Below are 24,141 nucleotides of genomic sequence, written 5' to 3'. Positions count from 1 at the left end.
CTGATTATGAATCTCTTTATGAAAAATGTGAAACAATTCGATTTTTTTTTGTATTATGTAGCAAATTTGGAATTTGTTCTTATTGAAATATATTTAGTATTTATTTTTTAATGTTATTTTGATTTTTGTGAAATTAATCAATACCTCTTAACTTTTAAATAGATGACAACAGCATTTCACGCATAGTTATTCTAAAAATTTTGTTTTGGAAAAGAAAAGTAAAGGTATTGCCCAGAAGTTTTCAAGTTCATTATTTTTATATTTTTCTATTTTATACACTGTTAAGTATCAAAGCAATAAATCACTGAAAATCCCTTCATTTTGCTATTTTTAACTTCCATGTGTCAAAGTATAAATAAAATACTATTTATATGATTAGTTTTAACATAAACAACGTATTAACGTATGCTCTTAGTAAATAATAAATTAAATTTGAGTCGAATTTAATACATTTTCTGTAATTACATTGTTTTGATTAAATTAACGACATATTGAGTAAGAGTAGTGGCACGTATAGAAATAGTTTAAATTGAATATAATTTGGTATTATGAATTTAACAGTGTAAAGGCATAAATAATGTAAATTTAATTAAAAAATGTAAACTTTACATATAAAGTAAAATGATACAATTTCGAACATGATACAATTCTAAACGAAATATGACTTGAATTCAATTCTCAAAGTTCAAGTTTAATTTTATCTTGTTTAGTATCCTCCCTTCCGTTATCCTCCACATAATGAGAGAGTTATTGAACCTCGTAAATTGGATTCAAATTTTATTTTACTCAGAATTACTATGTTCCAATTATACCATTTTACCTTACTATTGAAAAATATGAGTATACGTGATAAAAGATAAAGTATAAAAGATAAAGTTTGTCTGAGCTATTCTGTGCATCCTATCTATCTACTTAAAGGTTAATTAATATAAAGGTTAATTAACTTAAAGGTTAATTAACATTCAATGAGTCTTACAATCCTAGCAGTAACTATATTACAGAATTTGGCGTCAGTTCCAGAGAGTAAAGTTAATCTATATTAATAGAAATAGAGATATTCATTAGAGATGCTTGGCGAAGTGAATAAGTACGCTCGACATGACTTTTGCATCTTCCCTCATGAAAATGTTTATTTGTCGGAGCTTTGAACGTCGGAAACTTAGGGGCGAAATTGTGTTTCTTTCTCACTATACATTTGCTTCACGATACGAAAATGGTTCGTGTTTTTCGATAATACTTTTCGCGCTTTGCCTCGAGTACTGTTTCCATTGCCGCAAATATTGTAAACTACATTTATTCATAAAGAACGAGTCTACGAAATGACATTGTCCTACATTCGATGAAAATGGCACGAGATCCGCATATGACGAAGAAATATTCCGTGAAAATTTTCTCATGAAATATATCGTCGTATATGCATCTCCTTATTTACGATGTATTTCTATTTCTGCGGCAATTGGAATTGTACATTGCGAGAGAAAAGTGTTTATAGTTATAACTGTATGATAAAATAATTATTATTTTTATAATTCTATTAAAAAATATATATATATATATATATTTGATATATATATATATATTAGGTGTTGGAATTAATTCGTAGCGTTTTTAATGAAAGAATGTTATTTATTTCACATGAGCATTAAAAAATACATTAATGAAAGTACTTTTAAAACTTATAAATACTTTGTAAAACGCTACGAATTAATTCCAACACCTAATATATATATTTGATATATATATATATATATATATATATATATATATATATATATATAATATATATATTATATGTATATATGTATGTATCGAAAATAACTATAAATTATGGTAGTTGCAATCATTTTTTCTCTCGGTGTATTGCGTGTCGGAGAAGGATAAACTTACACTGAAAAAAAAAAAAGATTGATTGCTGCAACAATTTAGGTAGTAAAATATGGCATAGCAATTTTTATATGGCTGCAGCAACCAGTTTTTGGTTGTAGCAGCAAATTTTTAGTTGCGTTAGTCTATCGAAATCATATATTGACATTGCGGATACGCAATTAAGGCTAACGCAATTAAAAATTTGCTGCTACAACCAAAACTGTTGCAGCCATATAAAAATGCTATGCCATATTTTACTGTCTAAATTGTTGCAGCAACCAATCTTTTCTTTCTTTTACATAAGTGTATACTTATGTAAAAGAAAACCGGTTGGTCAGAAGGTTGCTCTGAATTCTAAGATTGCTCCCCCAATCTGAAGTACCCCGGTCCCCTCTTATCAATTACGATTGAACGAGGCCGAAGGTTTGATGCGGCTCGCTGCGCAACATTTATCTTCGTGTAAGAGGCAAGAAAAACAGCAAAAAGCCATGGCGCTCTTCTCCGGTTTTCCTTCATTTTGGAAAGTGGCAGGGAGCGAGCAAATGAGGCGAACGCGACCAACTGCCCATTACGGGATCGAAATTCCGTTTTTCCCTACGTCCCCTCTTTACATTTACGCTTTATTTGACCATTCTTTAATCTCAAGTGTATTCACGATGTGGTCCTTCGGTGACTAATAATATCTCGTTTAACCGCGCTTTTCAGTATTGATACGTAATCATTTTTATATACATTGTTAGATATCAAAAGAACAATGGTAACTTAATTTTTTGAATTAAATAACATTTGATTATTTTAACTTCTATATGCGTCAAAATATAAATGCAATCCATTTCTATCGTTAATTTCAATGTAAACAACGTTTATATTTATTATGCACTTAAGAAATAATAAATTAAATTTGAGCCATATTTCATACATTTCTTCTTAAATTGTTTAATTGTTTAATTCCATCGTTTCAGTTAAATTTATTACGTGTTGAATAGAAGAAGTGGTGATCTATAGAAATGATTAAAAATAATATAAATTATAGACATATAATTTGACATTATAAATTTATTATAACAGTTTAAGTTTCTGGATCTCACAGTATCGAACACGAAAGGAGAAAATAAGGAGTTTTTGCAATAACATGTGAATCCAGATACGGTGAACGCTAAAGTCACGTTATCCTTTTTTTATGTAGTTGTTAAGAAGAAGATAACATGATCTTAGCGTTCATCGTATTTGGATAAACGTATTGCAAAACTCCCTAATATCACCGCGTAATATGTAATATCGTCTGTCTTTGTTTTACTCTGCAGCGGAATTCTTGATTTTATCGCTGTAAATTCTCGGATCGCTTTATCGCTAGGTAATTTGTATTATAGCCTACGGCGAATAATTGTGACTTAATGCGCCGTTTATCTTACATGCTTGGAGCGTTCACGAATTATTAATGCAAGGCGCCACGTAAACACAATGAACTCGGCGACTACGACGTTTGACTGTTGTAAGTAACCTTGAGACAGAAGCAAAGCTTAGCATGATTGATCTTATGTGCAGCTATATAGACCGCAAGTTTTGTTATGCTCGCGAAACATGAACGTAAATTCTCGGTATTGCACGCGTACTTCTTAATCGCGATAGAAAAATAAGCGTGAATATGAATCACTCCTATCGCGATATATGTTGAAATTGCCGCGATACTTTGCGATATTTTTAATATTTATTGTTTCATTACGTTTTAATTGAATATAGTACGGAAGAAATAATTTTACTACAGTATCTAAAAATTTAGATAGAACCTGAAAATATAATATTATTGGACTATCAAAGAATAATTAATCTCTAAATTCTTCGAATTTTACTCTAAAGAGTGAAAATTGAAAAAGAGTCTTGAAAAAGAGTCAATTTTCAATCTTTAAAAGTAAGATTTTGCTCTTCAGAATGTGATTTACTCTAAAAATTTTAGTGACTGTACACTGGAAAAAAAGTCTGGTTACATTAATTGGAATTCTCTCTGATTGAAAATGGACAAATTAAAAATTTTCTGTGTGTGATTAAATCTTTGAAAATTATAATTCTACTTGAGATAACCAGAATTCTAATTGATACGATCAGAATCTTCTGATTTATTCATTTTCAACTAGAAGTTTTTCTTAGTGTAGGAAACTCAAGCATAATAAGTAATGCCGCAATTGTAGCAATCAGTTTGAGCGTTGTACGTAATTACTTTGATAGTTCAACAAAATTTATTGTTAGATCTATATTTAACCTGATTTTTAAGTACTTTAACAAAATCGTTTTTTCCGTGTACGTATTTATATTTGATTTGTAAGTATATTATGAAATATACCTTCAATAAAATACTTTTACGATTATGAAATAGTTTCCATTTTTTTATAATAAATTCTGTAAGACAATTCAAACATTTCTATATGGATCACGGTCTGTAAAAATACGCAAAATGAAAATACGATTATTTTACACCGTCGGAAAAATTCTCGCGTTACGAGAGAATGTATTTATCGTAACGTGAGATTTTTTTTTTCGTTGTATTTGTAATACAATAACAGATCGCAATGTACTTATTTACTTTTCTCTCTCTCTCTCTCTCTCTCTCTCTCTCTCTCTCTCTCTCTCTCTATACCATACATATTTTTTTCCAGATAACTAATACCTATCTTTTATGTGTTATAAATGAAATAATTTAATTCTTTGGATTTTGAATTTTATTTTTTATAATACTATGATATTTTGATATAATAGATATATTTCTTCTAAATCCGTGATAGTTGAAAGGGTGAAAAAAGGGTTATTTAAGGGAAAGATTGATGATGATTCACCGCCAGCTATGTCAAAATATACGAATTGTCGATTCATTGATGTATCTATTTCCCGTAACGATCGCTTTTGATGATCGACATGACTATGTAACAGGCAGCATCCGCTACGGATGGCTGCTCTCATTTACAGATAAAAGCCGGCAGCATTCGCTTAACGGCAGCGATGCCGTAAAGATTATTGACGTGTTAACTTCGCTTTTACACGCTTTACCTTTGACATGTATAGAACGCATAGGGGACGAGAATTACGATCGTGTGTTTATCGCTCATAAGATTTCCTAACGGCACTTCACCAGACGTAAACGTATGTTTACGTATGTTTATGCAAATCCTTGTAATACGTACACAACGAATCTAGTTACCACCGCTTTCTGCTTTACAGCCTTTTAAATCTGCGGCTCGTGTAGAGTATTTTATTGGAAAATACGCGTAAAAAAACACGGATATAAGCGTATCCGCATTTTTTTGTTAAAGCTATTATGGCGAATCGCGATGATGTAATGTGCTCGCGTCTGAATAATTCACGCGCCTCCGAATTTTACAATGGGAGTTGAATTTAGTATATTATAGTATTCAAATAACTCGGACGTATAAGATAATAATGCGTACTGTTATTAATATCATTAAAATTGGAGACATTTCTGAGAGAATTATTTTCTATTACAGCCCTTAAAAAATTTAATCGCTCTTCTCTTTCCCTCTTTTTCTCATGCCGAAATTGCCATTGGAAATTTTTATCAATCGCTCGTGTGGCGTGTATGATGACATGTAACATCGGAAAATATATGGCTCCGTGTCAAACAAGAATGCACGCTATCGCGACCATGCAGCGGCGCATTTGTCAATAAATCAGATCGCAGGGTCACGTTCGACTTTTGGTAGCACCCGCCGTTGTGACGCACGAGGCTCTCACGTGGCCTATTTCCTACGAACGATTTTCCACGAATTACCCCTATTATGCTCAATTATCGGCTCCGATGAGATTTGTCTCTTCGGACGATAACAAGGAATAGAAAGGAATTTTGCAGCGAATCTCGATTTTACTCTCTATGGAGAAAAAAACAAGACTAAATCTAAAAACACAAAATCTATTTAAATATCTTATATTAAAACCTTCCTTTAGCGAACTTTACGTACGAATAATGCATGATCCGTATACATTGGCAAATGAACCAACTTTAACTTTTCATCATAAAAATAATTTTCATAATTTAACCTGCAACTGGAATCTTTAAAGGGTACCGTTGATATTTTGAATGTGAATTTTAGTGGATAAATTTAAATTTGTAAAAAAATAAATAAAATACTATTCTATGATGATAAAAACTTGGTCGAAGCTTTGACAAGTATAGAATTATTTTTTCATCTTTTTATTATATATAATCCGGAACAATTAAAAAAAATTGCTCTGTTTTTCGAAGATCTCTGTTATCGGCAAAAGAGTTAAATTTTCATGTTAACAACAGAGGGTTAAAATACTTATATTAAAGCCAATCTTCCAGGATCTTCAGCGAATTTTCGCATGAATAACGCATGACTATGCATTGGCCAATGAACGTTTAACTTTTTTCTCCGTAAAAATGATTTTTATAATTTAATTGTTTCTCCTTGCCAAAATTTAGAGAGGAGGGGGGAGGATTCCTTGCTCTTCTTGTGTCTTATACGCTCATGTTAAAAAAGAACGTGCGATTGTTAATGAAAAACTTGTCCTCCAGTAGAGAACTCGTGCTTGGCACTAACGATTCGGTTATTAAAACTTTTTCGGATATAATGGACTGTATACTTTTAATATGTTTAGCCTTTATTGCCAGAAACGCCTTACAATAAATTTTCGTCTTTTATCATAAGTGGCCATATATGTCTCGTAACACACATAAACGCCTCAGTTGACAGAACAATATACTGGAAAATAGCAACAATACTAAACTTAATTTGAATACGATAACAATTGCATTAAGTTACTAGTGACTTGAGATGATTTTGAACATAATCGAGCAAGTAAGTCGAAGGGGTTGAGAGTGTTGGCGTCTCACCCTGTGTACGATCAAAGTGGAGAACCTGGAAACATGTCGTCCGCACTTGAAACGAGAGGAATGATGGTGGTAGTGATTCTCGAAGCCATTCTGGACGGTGAATGAACGTCACTTGAAGCGAACCTTGTTTGGGCGACGTCCGCGTTTCTCCGCGGCGTGATTTCCGCGTACGTCGAAGAAACACCGAGCAATTAAGGCCCTTCTTCTGGATTCGACAGCCACTCACGTCGTATTCTCGACGTTTCCGGAACTCTCGTGGAATTCTTCGCGTCGCTGTCGCGCCTCCTCCAAACATTTTCGCATTTAGAGTCGATTCTTTCGACGTGCGGTTAACGCTTGTTTCTCAACTCACTGCACGTTCTTTCTATTACGTCTGCTGTAACCACCGTGTTACAACCGGTGATTATGACGTAGGAAACAAAAGAGCATTTAGAGTCTTGCTACTGGTTGCTCTGTTATTCCCTTTTGTTTCCTCGTTTAACAGAGAAACCTTTAGGAAGGATCGATCGAGAAAATCAAGGAGTTATTGCTTCGCGTAGAGTCAAGAACGTACAAGAGATTGTTTTCTCGCACACTAAGACAAGACTTCTAATCAACAGATTTCCAATTTCCGTAATTGATTTTTTTATATGTACATTGAATGTTGTACATAAAGTTTACAAAGTACTAATATTAATCATAATTAATATGTGAAGTAACATCGATTTCATCTCCTTTTCATCTTCTTTTATACTTCTATATAGTCTTTATTGTTCCTTATATTATTCATTTGTAGATATAACAACGATACGAATAATAAAGAAAAAATAAAGAAAACGAATTTCAATTTTTAATTATTAAATTTTTTTTGTGATGCAATTTTAAAATGCAATTTTGGTGTAATGATTGTAGACCAACAAAATTATGCTCTTTTAAAGTATATTTTTTTCTTTTTTTCTTATATCCATTCTTTTTGTGTAAGCAACTAAAAATGACAATTTTTTAGTTAAGTCGTTGTTGTAGCAAATGAATGATGTACTAATTCTTTTTATATTCTTTTTCATCTTTTTGTATTTTTAAAGATTTGTAACCAAAAATTAAATCATGGTCATTCTATTGCGACCTGTTGAGCTAGAAACACTTTTCATAACGGACTGTCGTCGGCCATCCTTGTAATGGGAACCGCCTTATTGCGACGTCGGTATACCATCGTGATACGGCACAGCAATTCGCTTATAATCCGATTTCATTGTTGTGTTGTCGTCGCTGTTGTCGTCGTCAACGTCACAGCAGTTCGTACAAGCGTGATTAAAGCGCGACGTCGTGACTGCAAAAAGGACTCCAGTAAAATTGAGGAGAACGTAAAGGGACATTGGCCAGAGTTGATTTTTAATTCATTCGCGAGTAGTCAAATTCTGCTGGACATAACTCGCCAGAGTTCCTCTTATAATTGAGTTAATGCCGACCAATCCTGATGTTTATGAGACAGAAGATAAACTGTTTAATTCTCACTGGATTTTCCTATTAAGTATTCGGATAACTTGCTCTACATAAGTTGAAAATAAGTTGAAAATAAGTATAAATTGAAAATTCATTGTTTAATTGAATGTACATTACAAAGGATAGACATAACAATATTAACACCTAGGTAATGCAGTATTTATTTTACTATTTGTTTTATTAATAAGCGATTGATCTGTTGTTTGCTTTTAATATATTCTATACTTATTGAAATAATAATTTTTCAATGTTTGAATAATTATCAATGGAATGTTGTACTATCCTTTTAGTAGAACATTTTTCAATTGCTTATAAATGCTTGTATAAATGATATTGGAGAATGAAATTTTCTTTTTACTCAATTTTCTAATTGAATAATTACTAATGAAATGTTGTAATATTCTTTTAGTAGAATATCTTTCAACTACTTACACAAATTATATTTTTATTACTCCAAAATTACCCTTTATTCTTCAAAATCAATATCTTTTCCAGACAATCGCTTTTAAACATTATTTGTATGTAGTTTTGAAGAGCAGAGTGAAAAACAGATTTTCTCCTCCAATATATTTTGAGCAATTATAAGATATTCTGCTAGAAGATTGCACTGTAGTAGTTGATACACTATTCACGTATGACTATTTCATCAAGAATAATGGAATAGTAAAGACAAATATTGAGGATGGTAGACTCCAATTCTTTATTAATAAAATAGTAGTAGATAAAATATTTTTCAGATGCTTACATTATTTTGTCTACTCCAATATTTTATGATATCAGAATCATCGATCGTTTCTAAATAATGCTTGGTCTACCATATTCTTTGTCTGCTATATGATATAATGTGATTATACGCGGTTCCATTTATAAAATTGGTTCGGTTTATCAGATGAACATATTATATAATTTAAAAGTTCCACTTATTATATATTCCATTTCATTGCCGTGGGATATTTATATTTCCCCTACGCTGTACATACAAATTCGTTTGCGCGATTAATTGATCAACTGATTAATTAAATCAATTATCCGCTAATAACTCGTAATCCACAAATTATTTTTAATTATCTACCTCTTGTCCTACTTTACATTGTATCGATTGATTCAAATAAAAATATCCACCACTCGTTTGAGCTCCATTCCAAGACGTGAAAGAGGAATGAGGGGGAGTGGAGGGGAGGGGGGAGATTAAGGACGGGGCGTCTCTGAAATATCCATCTTCCTTAACCCGGTAAGAAGCGCATTTTCCGATCAGTTAAGCCCGACTAAACCTCAGCGACGTTTCTAAGAGAGCCTCGAAACGGCTTAGGAAAAGTGGCAAGGAAAAAAAGGACTAGGAAAACCAGCGGCAAAGCCGAGAGAGGAGGATGGATTTCGGTAGGTTCTTTCCGAAGCGAGAACGGAGGAAGTGCTCTCGAGTTCGACTAGATAGAACCGTGATTGAAAACACCGCCCACGGCGGCACAAGCTTAAGTAAATGTACACACATACACAATAAGGATGTATATGCGTGCATATCTTGCGCGTTCTTTCACTTCCCACTACTGCATATGGAATAATATAAGTGGCCGAGAATTCTGTAAGTTCTTCTCTACCTCGCACGCGAGAATGGGCTCCAGAAACTTTCACCGGACTGGCTGACTGCATCCGTCTTTTTCTACTAGAATCGTGCGAGCTTGATTCTTCGCGTCCCGCGTCGAAGAATTCGAATCGGTCTCATCCTTCCTTGCGGCGATTTTACAGACTGGAAAATTAACATTTCTTAAGTGTCAAAGTTTATAGTAATTATGTAGACGACACTGTTAAATTCATAATGTCAAATTATTATATCTGTATAATTTGAGTCATTTTTTTCATTTCTATAGATCGCCGCTTATCTTATATAATATATCGTTAATTTGATTAAAACGATGGTCTTAAAAAATTTAACTCAGGAAAATGTATTAAATTTGATTCAATGTAATTCTATTATTCATTAAATGCATATTTTAATATGAACGATTTGAAACTAACACAAAATGGATTGATTTATATTTTGACACACATGGAAATATTAAAAAATTGTAATAAAATTATTTAACTCAAAAGATTACGTTACTATTGCTCCTTTGATTAATGTATGCTTAATGCTCTAGCATGTTTTATTAGCAATAGTTTGATCTTTATAGATAATCTTTGTTGTCTATGTAATTCTTGACAAACGATTTTTACTAATCGTTAAATTTCTTTGTGTTAAAATTCACATTATTGTTTAAAAGTTTGGAAGCTGTTTAAAAGGTTAGACGGTCAAAATAGCGTCGATACTTTCAAAACGCCATATCATAATATGAGAACTTGGTCTTGACTAACTATTTCAACTACTTTAAAACGGTACACTCGATAAAATTCTCTAAATAAAATATTTTATGTATTTTTTATTGTAAGTATAATATAATTAGACTATTCAACATACTTTTATTTGTATTCTTATACTTTCAAGGAAATATTTTATTTAAAGAATTTTACCGTGAACCAAGTGAACATGCTATGTCATTGTTATATTATCAAGAAATAACAAGTTTTCATGGTTTGAATGAAATGTAATTATTATTATCATTATTATTATTTGTTTATTAATTACAGTCTGACATTATAAAGAGATCGATTTTTTTATTTTTTACAATGTGACTAATAGTATTTAATAATTAGTTTTACAAATTAATAAGCAGGATGTCTCGAATTTGGCAATAAAAGAAATAGACATTTTAATAAATCAAAAATATAATGAAATTTCAGATACTAATATAATTAATTTAATCAAGTAGTTAACAGTTAAACACAGCAACTAAAGCTTTATATAATTGATTTTTTACTGTATATCTTTTTACAAGTTTATAAACTTCCTTTTGGACGAGTAATATAATACCTAAAAAAAATAAGGCAATTAATTCATAATTATAATTGTAGAACGATATGCGAATATTATGACCTTTATGACGAAACGGACTGTTTAATTATCTTAAAACATATACATGAGAGCTTAATTATATTTAGACAATTAACCGTGTTGTAGTCTTGAAAAGACAGTAATGAGATTATTTTCTTAGGTATTACATGATCCCAACATCTTTTCTTATTTATGAGTACCATTTATATCTTTTTTCCTTTCTAGGCTATATTTATGGTGACGTAGACATTAAGTTCTCAGCTCATTTTATTCGACGACTCACCAGGGATCCATTCTTTTTGTTCTAGGTTAAGCTCGACAAGAGTCACAGCGGCAAACCTTCCAGAGTCATTCATATCAGGAACATACCTAACGAGGTGACAGAGGCAGAGATCATTCATCTAGGTCTACCGTTCGGTCGTGTTACCAATGTACTTGTTCTCAAGGGCAAGAATCAGGTAAGTCCAGATTAATTATAATACAAATCTCTTACTCGACTGTTATCTATTTCAAATGTTGTTTCAAAAGATACGCATAAAAGGTAATTACAAATCGCTACTTCGTACTAATATCAGCACAAACTAAAAATAATAGTACAAAATTAACGATGCATAAAAAAGAAAAATTGAGTGGAAGAATATCCCATTTATACGGGTTGCCGCCCGATCGCGATATCTTTCAGCGCTGCAAACGGCACCATCATTCCGTATAACGGCGCCGTTTGCACGTGCTCTGCGACATTGTACTCTTGCCAGACTGGAGATGAGAGTGCTGCAACGCGCTCGAGAGAGAGAGAAAGAAGGATAGTGGGTGAGTGAGTTTGTGCCGCATGAATGACGCGTTTCGACGGCCGTGACGCGCATGGATGGCCGTGCAATAGCGGAGACAATCGAATCGCCGATACGCGATCGAATCTAGTCGAGTCAAGTCGAGTCGAGTCGAGTCGAGTCGAGTCGAGTCGAGTCGATTCGATTCGAGTCAAGTTGACGATCGTCCGTTTAAGCATTATTATCCATTATTACCCGCGCCGCATTCCACCCCGCATCGCTACAAAGGCGCCCGCGTGCTCTCAACCCTGTAGAAGCGCAACCCCTCGACGTATCGTCATCCTCGTCAGTTCTGATCTGTCTAGCAACCCTTTCTATCGACGCTCGTTCGTGACGCTACACGCATCGCAAGGCTATTATTATTTCGTAGAGAGAACCGGTTTATCGAGTTCCAGTGTCGGTTTATCGAGCAACGTTTCCTATCGATCAGCTTGTCTCGCTCTTGTGTTATCTGCTATAGATGTTGTGCTTAAATACACTCCCTTACTTCGGTGGTAAGAGAGTTGAAGAGGTATCTTTTACTTTCGGCCATTTTTTGTTTCCGTTGATTCGCAAAGTCTTACGTATCTCTGACATTTATATTGGATTGGAACAAAAGTTAGTAGCGCTACTTCATTTTTTTTTTACATTTAATAGAGCAAAGTTTTAACTTTAAAAATCTGTTGTTTGAATAGCGGTACGATAACTTTTAACGGAATTGCGAGCATTTGAGCAATCAAATCAAAATGCTCTAGTTATTTTGCAATCACTCAGTAACAAAAAAATCTGAGGAACATCTTTAGAAAAACGATTTTGTAAAGAAAACTTTAAGCTTTCATGTTAGAAAGTCACAAATTTTCGCAAGTTCTTTTTTGGGTACACGACAGATCCACAAAGTGAAAAGAAAATTTACCATTTTGTCTAGCTCGTAGTTTTCTGTATGTAAAAATTAGCAAACTCATAGAAACTCAAAAAAATTTTTCAAAGATGGAGTTTTTAAAAACTTCAAAACCCCTTTATAAATTTAAATTTCGTTTATTTTTAGAGTTACAACTGCTTAAATTTTGAAATTCTTAGCGCTACGAACATTTCCAAATCATTGTATTATTTAATATTTAATTTTTTAATATTAAGTAAAAATGGATCAAAATGGACTGAGAAAAATGCAACATAAATGAGTGAAGAGAGCCATATTCAGTCAAAGCGGATTTTAGTGATTAATAATAGTTTCGAATTGGTAAGACGCTTATACAGAATAAGAGAGATTAGGATTCGAATCCCTGCTGAGGTGACATCTTTCACAATAAATTCTTTACGGTATTTTAAATATTACCAGCATCAATAATATTAAATCGCTTATCAATTTAATTTGTATTTATATTCTAATAGCTTCAGTCTAGGACTGTTTTAAGATCGACAAGCAATAATAATTGGCACGCAATTTACTTGAACTGGAAATTATAAAAATTTACACATAAATATTAGACATCAAGACGTACCTTAACTATATATGGTCCTCTTCATCCATCTACTTGATTTTTATTTTTTTATTTTTTACTTTTTTCAATATAAATGTTGTTTATTTCTTTTAAATATAAAATATTGTTAAAAGTTTGCATTCGCGTATATAGAGGAATCCTTCATTAACGAGGAAATAAATTATCTATCGCGTTTTAGTAGCAGTAATTGGGTTGATATAAATTTTAATGCTTTCCCTTCACTGCGCGTTACGGTTGGATCAAAACCGACGGAATGGCAAATTCGGAGCAATTTCGTGGCGTAACTATCGCAGTGGCGCGATCGAGTTTTACGAACGATACTAACCATCCGCGATCTCTCCCGGAGTACGCTCAATTACGCACAAACGAAATTACGTTTACGCGAGCGTCGTTTCAGCCTGCGTGATCAAAATATCAATTCATTTTGGCGATATTAATTCTCTGCCCGCACGTGCGACAATACTCGCTAGAAGGTTAACGTCGCTTCATAAAGTTATGCGGGTTTTGCGACGTTAATGATGCTCGTCCATCTCTTAACGCATTGCGACTTTGCGTCCGCATATCGCATGTAAGTGCAATCGCTGTAAGTATCCCTCAGATACACCCAGATGCTCTGTATCTCTATTTGTATATTATGATTCAATTTTATATTATGAATACGTTTGTATATCTACACGAATATTCGTAATTAATTTAATCGAATAATAATATTATTTATATCTTACTAAGAAATAATTCGAGATATAGAGGTTTTTATACTCCGTTATATATATAGATTATGTAATATTATATGTATAATCTAATGTTAAATGTTTTATTGTGACTAATTTTATTATAAAAAAAAATATATACGGATTATCTACATGAATATTTATGATAAATTTAATCAAGCGAAATTATTTATATTATTTATATTCCTAAGGAATAATGCACAGATAATTTTTTATATTCTATCGTTATAATTATATAATATTATATAATCTAATGTTTATATTTAATATTATTTATGTATGTTTTAAATGCCATGTACTTCTTATATTCATATACTACACTGCTTCGTGCTTAATTTTTAAAGAAAAAATTAAGTTTTTAATTAAGTTTAAAAAAAAAATAAATTTTTGAATTTAAAGATAATTTTAAGTCAATTTTACTCATCTCTGTAAGAGAGAGAGAGAGAGAGAGTTTGATTATATATTTTTCTGATAAATTACTTTCTATAGCGCTTTATATGGCTGTTTTATCTGTCTACAAAAATAGAATTTTATGTAAAAATGAGCAATGCACATCCAACGCACTGCCACAATGTCTATAAAATCCCGCAACTTCCAGTTGCAATGATTACTTTTAGCAATGTAGCAAGCACGGATTGGAAAAATGGACCAACAGCTTCATATTGTATATATACGCTGTGCCAGATTTCAAATAACGTAGATAGTCGGTACACCGAAACTTTGGGTATTCTCTTCACGTTTGAAATACACTAAAAATTCAGATTCACGCGTTTTGATACTTCAAAAATTAATAACTATATCCCTCGAAATAATATATATATAGTATATTTAAATACGACAAAATCCACTTTTAATATTTCACCATCATACAAAAACCGATATCAAAAAGAGGGTTTATGTATAGAAGAAAGGTCTATTTATAATTTAAACATATATCCGGTAAACGTCACAGGCGAAATTCACAGAATATTTTATTAATTTTACTGATAAAAACGATTAAATAATATGGGATTATATTATCCTATCCTTTTTTTAATCTCACTTAACATTTGTGCTCGTGCCAGATCGATCAATGATTCGTTCGAATTTACTGGCGGTACACCGAAATCCGCTTTACCGCAAATTATTCCGGGAGGGATGTTTTTCATGCCAGCGATTCCTCGAGGTCGCGCAAAATTTTTTCGATACGAATTAATGGCGAATCGTCTGAAATCAGGGGAGGGTCGAGTACGAGCGGCAAGGATGTGATTTGAGGGCGGACGGGCTTTGAAGGGGATTAAATTGGAACACCGAGTATTCATCATAGCTTACCGAGCGGGGAATATTTGAATAACTTGTAAATCCTCCCCCGAAATGCGTATATGATGGCGCGCTTCGATTTTGAATTCTCTCACGGCTCGTTTTAGTTCCCCGTTTTAGTTGCCAATGTCTAACCACCCCTCTATACTCCCGATTCGATCATACTTCGCCTATACCCTCGCTGTAAATCGCTAATATATAATTTTAATCAAAAAGTTAACTCATTACGTCGATAAATGATCGCTACCTCTAATCTTGCTTCAAAGTACTTGTTGGGTTACATTATTAACAAAACGACTGCAGCGCAAAATTTCGATGTGAGACAAGTTAACAATCTTAAGATTCGTTCTTATAAAAAAATATGTTTCCATGTATACTTTCACGTGATCATTGATCAAGAACATTCTGAATTTTCTTTTTACTTTAAAGCGATATTTCTGTTTGCACTGATGGCAAGTGAAATTAATTTCGCGAATTACGATAACGCTATTACGATATCGTGTTGTTTCGATGTTTTCGTTATTTTGACTGCGCTTCGAGAAATTTGAGCCCCTTTTGGGTATAAAATCAGGATATATGTATGGAATGTATGAACCTTTCATCATTTGCATGTCGCTTCAAAGCGCATTGCCTAATCAGCGTGGTTAATTGCAGTATGCGCTTTGCACGAAATACGCAATAGGTGAAGCGTCCTATTTGGAATCCATTAAATGACTGCACTATAAACGGACACAGAACTCCTTCAAAGGAATGTTTGTTCAACCGTCATTACATTATTCGAGTCTTGCAGGATAATTCCCTATTTACAGTATATCTTCGTATCGTGAACAAGCTTCAACAAAAGGATTGGATTGTGGTATCAAATCTCGATATCAAATATTCGCTGTGCAAATATTTTCGATCTCTATCCGTTCCCAAATATTCCCATATATCTGATGCATAAACGACATCAACATCGCGGCAACCATTCTCATAGAAACGGCGAAAAATTGTCATGCTTTTTTCCCACGCGTTTTATTGTGTTTATTTTGAAAAATGTTTTATCCATACACAGGATAGAAATAAATTTTAATTTGAGTAAGCGATCTCGAAAAACTTTTTCTAACGTCAATGTCGATCCTGTATCGCACATCTTCTATATCTACAAGATCGCAACGTGCCACGCGACACGTGCGGTTTTACGTATAGCGGAAGTCTCGCATGTTGTTTGAGCACCGCCACTAATGCGTATGTAATTTGCACGAGGGGATAAATCTCTTCATCTGGCTCAATGCGGCGAACCGGTGCATCGATGCATTACTTTAATCCCCTCCTGGTATAAACAGACCAGCTCGATTCGCATTATCATACCTGTTGTGCGTTACCGTATTAGAGTTATCAGTGCGCGTATGCGTGGGGTATGCACGCAAACATTAAACGCACTCGCATAATCTCGAGAGGGGGGGAGGGGGGAGAGAGAGGATGCGGTGCGTCGACAAAACCTTGTCGACGATTCTCTGAAAATCAGTCCAGTGACCCCGGTGATTTTTGCAAATCTAAACGTAAGAGAACGCAGTTTTATCGACTATCCGATTCTCACGTTATGGATCGACAATTTTCAATTTTTTCATACGACAAAATCATTCTGTTGTTCGTACATTAAACATCTTTTTTTGGCACCGGCTATCCATTGACAACTGACATAAAATCTAATTTCATCAGCGTTATTTAATACTGCTTGACGGAACTTTCTTTTGTCTACGTGTTATTTAATCATAGAAAGACATTTCTCACTCATCAAAAAGACTAACCAAATCCATTAATATGAAAATTAAGAAAATAAACCAAATGTTTTATTAGTATAAAAGACATAATGATTGACAGGTCAAATTTTAGAATCCTATCTTTTGTGCAATAAATGTAATATTAATCTTCTAGCGATAAAAGATCTTTAAAGGCATCATTGATACTTTGAAAGTGAATTTTGCGAAATTTAGATAAATTTAAATCCGTAAATAATAAGCAAAATACAATCCGTATTCTGTGATGATAAAATATCGTTGTTAAAGCTTTAGCAAGTATACATAATTTTTTATATAGGGTGAATTTTTTCAGAATTTTTTAATACCGTATTTTCTCATGTTGGTAAAAAAAAGAAAATGCAGTATTAAAAAGTTGATAAAAAATTCTGAAAAAATTCTCAGAACTTTATGAGAAGAAAATAAATGATTTTTGTCTCTTGCAGTTTTTCTGTAAAGTTGATAGTATTTGAGTAAAAAATTATTCAAGACCAATATTTGGCAATTTTTAGTAATTAATATCTTGTTAATTATTGTGAAAATTGCAAAATGGTAGAGGACTTTTCGACTCAGTTTAGTTCTCTCTACCTGCCCATGAAATATTTGGCGATTATTTCCAGACACCCTGTATAATAAAAATATAATAAAAATATTCGTTTTACTTCTCGAAGATCTCTATTACTGATTGAAGATAAAGTTGCTGGTAGAAGATTAATCTAAAAAATAGAAACTATTAATAATGACTTGATATTTCTGGCGTTATTGTGACCATCAGACGCCTTCTGCTTCCGACGGAATAATCTTGCCACCAAACACTAAAAATACAAGAATAACTGCATTATTTTTTGAACATAAATTGCTGTTATTGTATTTACCTTCACTTTTACGTGTTCTCTCAACAAAAAGTTATCCCATTTTTAATCCGAAAATATCTGATCACATTAGATACGAGAAACGAAAGTTCATATATAAAAAAGCATTATAATAAAGTATCTATTTGAGAATTTCAGTCTCGATAATTCGAAAATGTTTAATCCATTCAAAGTACGATAACCTGGACAACAGAATTTACTACCATCACAAATGGGAATTACAATAGCAATAATTAGGAAATTATGGACAACAGATACAACCACTAGCCGCAGCTGAGAAAGCTTCCCCAGTCGAAATTATGGTAAATCGCAGACACGCTCTGTGTTTCGTAAATGCAATTTCCCGACCACCGGTGGCCTCCAGCCGTTCAGGAATCGCGATTCGCCTTCCCCTGTTCGTTTTCGACGGCGTGTCCGCCCGCGGCGGCCAAGACAATCTCTAAGTAACTCGATCAAGTGGGGAAACTCGCGTTATTATCGTACACCCAGGCTTAAGCTTCCCAATTACACGCAAACAAACGGCCACGACGAAGACAACGACGACGACGACGACGACGACGATGACGATGACGATGACGACGACGACGACGACGACGATGGGGAGGACCAAGGAGGCGCATGTGCATCACGACGCAGTAGTAAATCGAGTTTCACGATGAACCCTCCGTTCCCAGACCGGGCTGACCCCCGCGGGCACTTTCGCCGTGTTTGCTTTGATTCGAAGTTTCCGGTTAAGTTGGTTACCGGAACGGGCCCTTTGTCCGATCCCGCAAACTCCGCGTTACCATCCCTCTTGTATCTCGCTTGAGGATTTTCCGCGCCGTTCAACGCGAACACGCGGTCTTATCGACCCTTCGAATTGGCGCGATTTATCTAGAGAGCTTAAATGTGACGAAGGAAATGCTTATCGTTTGTAAAAAATAAAAAACTTTGTCGCGTTCGTCACCGCCGTTTGCGTTTTAAATGTCTGCCGCAAAGAGGGTTGCCATTAATCCCTTTTTCCCCCGGACATTTTATCCTCCTCTTTTTTTAGGGCGTCCAGGGAAATTTTCCGAAAGCATCTGAAATAATTATGAATGTCCGGAGTTTCAGGGAACCTTCTAAATATTTTGCTTTGACTCCTCCCGTCACTACTATCCTGTAGTCCTAATCCATTGTATGGACTAATAGATATAGTAAGTCTTAAGAAATTCATCAATCACAGTCGAATGTGAAGAGAACAATCGATTATAATTGTTCATCAATTTTTTACGTTAAATTAACCCTTATCCTACTAGGTACAATTTGCTCATATTAACGAAGGCGAGGAGGAAAGGGGGCACTAGATTCATTTTTTTCACCTATTCAGAATGATTAAAAAAAAATCTTTTAAAATTCATCAACATTCTTTCAACTTACTAGAATAAATATTGGCATTTCATTGAAAAATAATAAAATGTAGTATAATTTATAATTACCGAAAGACGCAAAGAAATTTGCACGAACAGGAATCGCTCGGTAATTAGTAACCCCCCTTAGTAAGGTAAAAGGGTTAATGTTACTAAACAATTGGATGTAAAATAATTATTCATTGATTATTTTGACCTGTAAATTTTAGTTTTGAAGTTTTTGATAACTCTGAGTGTAATGAGTTTTAAACTGTAAGAAATTGACCACTTACAGTCGAACGTGAGGAGAATAATTGACTATCGTTGATAAATTTCTTACGTTAAATTGATACTACTAATGAACAATTAAATGAAATAATTATTTATTAACTGTTTCTGATCAATTTTACTGACCGACACGCCATTTTTGTACACGTCCGAGTGACGGGAGGGAGGAAGGGAGGGAGGTTGCAAATGTCCGGGGTTTTCGGTCTGTAAGCTTTAGTTATGAAAACAGTCTATTCGGTGCAATGTACGTATTTTTTAATTACGCACAAAAAGTTTTATAATAATAAAAATATTTTTGCGTCCCTAAAATAAATATAACGCATGTGTGCCTTCGGGGAGACGCGTAGATCGTTGGAAAAACAGTCTACTTTATTTATCGATATTGAACATCGCGAATTTCTTCCTGTTACATCGGCCATTTTTTTTTGTTCATGCTGTTGTTGATTCGCCATTAGGCCGTTTTCCGCCGAAAAAATTCTCACCGCACGCGTTTCAACTTTACGCAGATATCAGTCAGTCAGACACGCGTTCGTCGAGTTTGATTTTTCCGTTTCTCTTCGTTTTAATTAACGGGCGCAGCGCCGCCGTAAGGGCCGCGCCTCTCTACGTCGGATATCCGGCGTAGGGCGCGGCTCTCGAGGAAAAAAAAAAAAAAAGAAAGAAAACGAAAACTATCGATCAACTATCTCCGGCATTAGAAATGTATTTCTGCCGCGCTTTGTTTAATCCTCGAGCGTTGTCGGCGAGCTTTCCATTCGCCGCTGCTGTGTTTGCTCGGTCTCCGCCCTTAGGCGGCCTCCGACTTTCGCGCTGGTGTTCGATCTACAAAAGCGACAGCCGTGCCTGCAGAGTATCCAAATACGAGCGTTGGCGTTTGTTGTATCAGAACCTCCTAGGATTTCAGTGACGTGCGCCCAGCGAAGTCTCCTTTTAATCCTCGACGAACGCGAGGCCCTTGACACATGACGGACGCATTATCCCACCCTGAGTTTCTCGGACTCGATTGTTATCTTTGTTATCCGTTAAATTTGCATTAAATTCGATAAATCGTACTTAATTAGTATTGAGTTGGAACAAAAGTTCGTGGCGCAACTTACTTCATAAAATTCTAAAGTAGCTATAACTTCGTCGAAAATGAAAATTGAAGTTAAAAAAAGAAATTTAAAATCTCTACTTTCGAAAAGTCACTATGTCTTTTGAGTTTCTGTGAGTTTGGTAATTTTTATGTATAGAAAACTATAAATTAGACAAAATGGAAAATTTCCTTTTCACTTTGTAGGCCTGTCACATGAGCAAAAATATTTGCGAAAATTTTCGATTTTCTATCGTGAAAGCTTAAAGTTTTCTCTACAAAATCGTTTTTTAAAAATGTTTCTAAGATTTTTGGTTACTGAGTTTTTGCGACTTAAATAAAGGAAGAAGTATTTTGACTTTGATTGCTTATAACTCTGTTAAAAATCATCGTAATTTAAGAAACAGAATTTAAAATCGAAATTTTGCTGTGTAATGATGTAATGGGTATTTTTGTTTAATATCTAATATCTAATAATACAAATGAAGTAGCATTACGAATTTTTATTCTAACTTAACACGTTGTTAAGAAAAATTAGAAAAAAGGAAGTAAAAAATGGCTCCTAAGCGATCATTATTATTGAACAATATTGCACACTATTATTGATTGTCTGGAAGCAATATTGTCTGGAGGGAATATTATGCAATCAATCAAAAGCTCTTTTATATATTATAGTATGTCAGTCGAAAGTTTGAAATATATTGTGCAACTTGTAAAATATTGGTCAGTCTGTGAGTACTATTTCTCAATAAGGTACCAATTTAGCGATCAACGCTTATTTTTAGCGTTATAAATAAATCACGTTATCAAAATTGCATTAATCAATTTATGTCCAACTATCTAATTATCACTAATGATAATTATTAATAAGACGTTAAACTTATAAGAAGAATTAACTAAGTTACACTTACTGCACTTGATTGAAAATTATTAGGTGTTGGAATTAATTCGTAGCGTTTTACAAGTGATGGGAAGTACTTTCATTAATGTATTTTTTAATGCTCATGTGAAATAAATAACATTCTTTCATTAAAAAACGCTACGAATTAATTCCAACATCTAATATATTGAGAGTTATATTAAATTATCTAGAGAGGATATTATCAATAATATTGTAAAGTATAATTGAACAATAATATTGATCGTATAGAGATCGCATAATATCTAATCGTGATCTTGTAAATGTTGGATCTTCATGAATTCACATCGCTCGTAAGCATCATTCGTCCTTGTTTAAGATCTGGCAGGAGTGACGAGTCAACTCATTTACATCTCATTTGCGGTGCAGACACATATCTGCAATCTACTATATTTTGTCGCGTAGAAGAAATATTTTGCCATGAAATTTTTTTTATGTTTTACAAGATCTGCTAAAGAGTAGAATTTTACACTCTCATTCAAAAATATGTATTTTATAATAAATAATATAATCTCTACTTCTTGCCCGTAACGGAGATATATATCTTTGTGTTGTATCTTGTATTTTATCTTTTAAAAATAATATTGCATCATGAGATCTTTTCAATTTCTTTTTTTATGAAGCTGTGAAGCGTTACGGTATCAGATTTTGTAATTTGGTTCTTAAAATATCATAATAAATGAAATGATCCGCACCTCAATTGCACTATAGTGCAGATTACATGAGATATTGAAATGAATTAAATTTTACTCTTTAAAAAAAAGCTATACACGCCTTCAGGTGACTTTTCAAATTACATTGCATTTTCTCAGTATTTTAATCATAACTTTAGCATAAAGAAATTCGTCTCCGATAAAGGTCTCCGTAGTCTCTCCTGTCGACCCTTGGCATTTGATAAACATGAAATTTCAAAAGCGTTGTAAGCAAAATCGAATCTCTATATAGGTCACTATTCATTTATAAAAATTGATATGAGATCGTTATCTAGCGTAAATAAACGATAAGATAGAAAACGTTCGGCGATATTCAACGCTTTCGGTACCGGAGAGTGTATCATCGAGTATTCGTAACCCGGATTTCCTACCGAGTTCCTGTTTGTCTTTCATCTCAAATCTCGTTTCTTTTGAGAAAAATATCCGCGAGGTGCCACGGTACCCGTTTTCAGAGACATCAGTCGCCAATCTCTCGTACATGTAATTTAATTAAGAATGGGAGAAAGCAAATGGGAAGAGAAAAGTCCCTTCGGCTAACTCTCATATGATTAATGGCGACTTTTCAATTTTTGGCTAATTAATTTGCCGACTGAACAACGACGTTGTTAAAAGGGGCTGCAAAAAGCATTGGTTGCGCACACTCGGAAAGAGTCCAGGGGTCAGTGAAAATAGTTGTAAAGGGCAGAATGCCACGAGCACGATAACGCTGCGGGCGGGAAAATGTAATAACTAGTGACGATAATATTATATACATATATATATATATATATATATGTATATATATATATATATTTAAATTCAATTTAAATTCAATTAAAGTTGTATCCCACACGGTACTATAGTAGCAGTCGCGTCCATTGCAGGCGGAAGCGGTAATCACATAACGGAAGAAAGGAAGCAAGAACAGACGGAAAAAAAGATCGGTTGGATTGGGAGTTTTATTTTGTACTCAAACGGCATACTCTAATTATCGCACGTGTTCGTTTCCCCGAGCTTTCCGATAGCCGCAACGACTTTTTTGCGCGATCTAATTAACGATTCTTCTGTCGTACATCGATTAGATCGACAATGAAGTATTTGTTCTCGAAAAAGCACGACGATGGTGCAGAAGAAGTGTTCGGTAATTCGCGAAATCGATTGACCTTGTCGCGAGTTGCTGCTACATATTAATTTTGAATAATTTTCGGGGCTGATTCGCGCGTGGAAAATAATTAGATTGTCAAACACAATGAAATTCTCATTAGCGAGTCTCGGGCAGTCCGAAGCTTTTCTCGCGGTCGTCGAAACTCTATATATATATATATATATATATTTCGAGAGCTTTGCAAGGAGAGACGCGTTCGACCCGACGCCGGCCGTGCGTTACGCGACACACGCGTATTTAGATTGAAATGAAATTTCCATTATGCAAATGCGCGGATTCATGGAATGCGTGATCGTTTGCGAGGCTGAGCTATTGATTCGCTCGCTTGCGGCATATCGCGTGCAACGCACTCGTTTATCTAAATACGGTATCTGCCGTCTCCTCGAAACCCGACCCACTTTTTGCGTTCGCGAATGACATTTTGATACGCTCGCTTTTTGTGCGTGACGAATCGTCTCTCTCTCGTCTTGGTAATAAATAATAATTCTGCTTTCATTCCGGTGAAAATTCATGTCGTCTAC

The 24,141-nt window shown here is 34.0% G+C and overlaps 1 protein-coding gene across 18 annotated transcripts in view; it reads left to right on the top strand.

The window, feature by feature from the left end:
* heph (polypyrimidine tract-binding protein 1 heph) overlaps nt 1-24,141 on the top strand; it is a 532,621-nt gene that overhangs the window by 399,526 nt on the left and 108,954 nt on the right. For all 18 annotated transcript variants that reach the window (XM_087409801.1, XM_087409779.1, XM_087409827.1 and 15 more), the window contains one exon: nt 11,441-11,590. In XM_087409801.1, coding sequence (XP_087265927.1) covers nt 11,441-11,590 — 150 coding nt within the window. The remainder of the gene's footprint in view (nt 1-11,440; nt 11,591-24,141) is intronic.

This window comes from Acromyrmex echinatior, chromosome 1 (assembly GCF_024713525.1).
Source record: "Acromyrmex echinatior isolate Ae372 chromosome 1, ASM2471352v2, whole genome shotgun sequence".
Taxonomy (NCBI): Eukaryota; Metazoa; Arthropoda; class Insecta; order Hymenoptera; family Formicidae; genus Acromyrmex; species Acromyrmex echinatior.
The sequence above is the reverse complement of the archived record's forward strand: the minus strand, read 5'-3'. Positions and strand labels throughout refer to the sequence as shown.